The sequence below is a fragment of the Octopus sinensis genome, linkage group LG28, assembly GCF_006345805.1.
Source record: "Octopus sinensis linkage group LG28, ASM634580v1, whole genome shotgun sequence".
In the NCBI taxonomy this organism is placed as follows: domain Eukaryota; kingdom Metazoa; phylum Mollusca; class Cephalopoda; order Octopoda; family Octopodidae; genus Octopus; species Octopus sinensis.
Window position 1 is genome coordinate 12,095,832 of NC_043024.1, and position 3,647 is coordinate 12,099,478.

At 38.1% G+C, this 3,647-nt stretch overlaps 1 protein-coding gene across 1 annotated transcript in view; it reads right to left on the reverse strand.

Moving 5' to 3' along the window:
- Positions 1 to 951: 951 nt before the first annotated feature.
- The window catches only part of LOC115225675 (trichohyalin), a 19,660-nt gene continuing 16,964 nt past the window's right edge, over positions 952 to 3,647 (reverse strand). The window contains exons 9-10 of the mRNA XM_029796591.2: positions 2,162 to 2,312; positions 952 to 1,248 (exon numbers count right to left, since the gene is read on the reverse strand). Of these exons, the coding sequence (XP_029652451.1) occupies positions 993 to 1,248; positions 2,162 to 2,312 (407 nt within the window). The 3' untranslated portion in view covers positions 952 to 992. The remainder of the gene's footprint in view (positions 1,249 to 2,161; positions 2,313 to 3,647) is intronic.

Consider the following 3,647-nt stretch of genomic DNA (forward strand, 5'->3'; position numbering starts at 1 on the left):
CTAGGCTTGAAAAGGGCGCAATGGCCCAGTGGCTAGGGCAGCGGACTCGCCGTCACAGGATTTAGGTTTCGATTCCCTGACCGGGTGTTATGTGTATTTATTGAGCAAAAACGCCTAAAAATTCCGGGGGGGGGGCGAGAGACCCCTGTTGTACTCTTTCGCCACAACTTTCTCTCACTCTCTCTCTCATGTTTCTTGGGTAACGCTGCGATGGAACACATACGCCACGGAAACCGGGAAACCGGGCCCATGAGCCTGGCATGGCATGAAAAGGGCAAAAGAAAGATTCCCAGAATATCTTCTTGAAGATTAATCTTTATATATAAAAGTCAAGTTGTGTGTCTATCTCCTACGATTTAGATTCCTAACTACTCCCACATTTTTCGGTGCAGTTTAACCAAAACCGGGTATCTTATAGTCGTGATTCATATCGAGCCCTTCTGGGTACTAGCGCGCGTCTACGATGAGTCTACGATTTTAAAAATAATTTACCATAATTTTTTCCATTTTGGTGCATTTTTTCGCTATTATATAAGGGAAGTAACTCTTTAAAAATGTCTACGATGAGTCAACGATTTAAAAACAAATTTACCATCATTTTTTCCATTTTAATGCATTTTTTCGCTATTATATAAGTGAAGTAACTCTATAAAAATGTCTACGATGTGTCAACGATTTAAAAAAAATTACCATCATTTTTTTCCCATTTTAATGCATTTTTTCGCTATTATATAAGGGAAGTAACTCTCTAAAAATGTCTACGATGAGTCAACGATTTAAAAAAAAATTTACCATAATTTTTTTCCATTTTTAATGCATTTTTTGCTAGTTTTTGGCTATAACTCTCTAAAAATGCTTATATAGTTATTTCCCTTACAAACCCGAGCAACGCCGGGCGATACTGCTAGTAAGAAATAAGAGAAAAAACAAAGAGAGACGAAGGATGTCGCCGACCTTTTTATTATTTATTTATTTATTTATTTCTGGTTCGGTTAGGTTGTTGGAATATTCCTTTCGGTTATCTCCCGCTTGTCCGCATTCTCTTTTCCGAGGAATTTCAACAATTCGAAATAGGAAAACACGAAAGCCCGGGTGATCGTCTGACCCTGCATCAACCCGATTGATTCGGCGTGAAGGGTCTGGGTGAAACGCAACCTCTCTTCCAGTTCTGCCAGGTGGCGGGCTTTGTCGTGGGCCAATTGCATCGCTTCCTGCATTATCTCTTTGGCTTCTTGCTCCATTCGTAATCTGAAAGGAAATTATGTATATACATATATATAAATATATATATTTATATATATATACAAATTGAGATAGGGGTTGTAATGCAACCCTCCATGGGATAACATATATCCAATATACTGCTTGTGAAGTACCCCAACAAGTTAATACATAAACAACATTTATTATATATATATATATATATATATATATATATATATATATATATATATATAATATATATATATATATATAAGGTTGTATAATTTTTTACCGAATATGGTCCTTTTCCATACCGAAATACACTAGGTGAAATTTGTTGATTTTATTAAATTAATTATCTTCATCCATAATATATATAATATATATATATATATACACACACACACACACACACACACCACACACACACACACACATATACATACTACATATATATATATATATGTGTGTGTGTGTGTGTGTGTGTGTGTGTGTGGTGTGTGTGTGTGTGTGTATGTATGTATATATATATATATATATATATATACATACATACATACATAATATTATATAGAGAGTAGATCAAAGAGGAAAAGGATCCCATCAACTTTAAACGGAGTCTGGATAGATTCCTTCAAGGAATACCGTATAAGCCACCCATACCTGGATACAACTCACCCAACAAAACTCACTACTTGAATCGTCCATAAACAAAACTCGACTTAAACAGGATTTAGATAATCCTATCAGGTGGTGCTATTAAGTTAGACATGGCCTGCACCAATCTTCTGGTCGAAACATATCTAAGTTTATCAAGTTTATATATATATTATATATATATATATATATATATATATATATATATATATATATATATATATAATATATATATATATATACATGTACATATATATCTATATATGTGTTTGTGTATTTGTGTGTGTGTGGTGTGTTTTACCTTTTCGCTTCCTCTTCAAGAATTCGTCGCTCTTCCTCTTCTGCCTTCTTCCGTTCGTACTCTTGACGTTCCTGAACCGCCATCGCTGCCAATCTCTCTTGCTCAGCTTTGCGAAATTCTTCCTCTTCCTGTCGCTGCTGTACCAGCATCTCTGTTTGGGAAAAATAACCCCAGTAAATGACCGTACGTGTGCATACAACGCAGATGCGTCGGTATACACGCACACGCACATACATACATACATACATGCATACAGACAGACAGGCAGATATATAGGCGCAGGAGTGGCTGTGTAGTAAGTAGCTAGCTTACCAACCACATGGTTCCGGGTTCAGTCCCACTGCGTGGCATCTTGGGCAAGTGTCTTCTGCTATAGCCCCGGGCCGACCAATGCCTTGTGAGTGGATTTTGTAGACGGAAACTAAAAGAAGCCCGTCGTATATATGTATATATATATATATAGGTGCAGGAATGGCTGTGTGGTAAGTAGCTTGCTGACCAACCACATGGTTCCGGGTTCAGTCCCACTGCGTGGCATCTTGGGCAAGTATCTTCTGCTATAGCCCCGGGCCGACCAATGCCTTGTGAGTGGATTTGGTAGACGGAAACTGAAAGAAGCCCGTAGTATATATGTATATATATGTGTATGTATGTGTATATGTTTCTGTGTCTGTGTCTCCCCAGCATTGCTTGACAACCGATGCTGGTGTGTTTACGTCCCCGTAACCTAGCGGTTCGGCAAAAGAGACTGATAGAATAAGTACTAGGCTTACAAAGAATAAGTCCCAGGATCGATTTGCTCGACTAAAGGCGGTGCTCCAGCATGGCCGTAGTCAAATGACTGAAACAAGTAAAAGAGAGTAAAAAGAGATACGTATTCTTTTGTCGTCTGCTTGTTTCAGTCTTTTTACTGCGGCCATGCTGGAACACCATCTTGAAGAAATTGTAGGCGAATTAATCGACCCTAGTACTTTAGTTTTTCACTCGATCTCAGTTCGCCGAACCGCTAAGTTACGGGGACATAAACACACCAGCACTGCTTATCAAGCGGTAGTGTGGAACAAACGCAGACACAAAAATAAATACACACACACACACACACATATATATGTACATATATACGACGAGATTCTTTCAGTTTCTGTTTACAAAATCCCCTCACAAGGCTTTGGTCGATACTTGTCCAAGGTGCCATGCAGTGGGTCTGAATCTCGAACAATGTGGTTAGGAAGCAAGCTTCTTACCACACAGCCACACCTGCATCTAAGTATATATTCACTATTATTAATTTGTTATTAAATCCATTTATACCTATCAGAGAATAGTTCTTCATTCTCACTAAAATTTTCTCCTGCATACAAGTTACTGCAGCCAAATACCAGACTGTATTCCAATCGAAATAAAGGAATCGGATATTTAAGAACGAGGTACCTTTTGACAACTCACCTGAAGAGGCACATCTACACCGAATGCAGTAAAACTATTC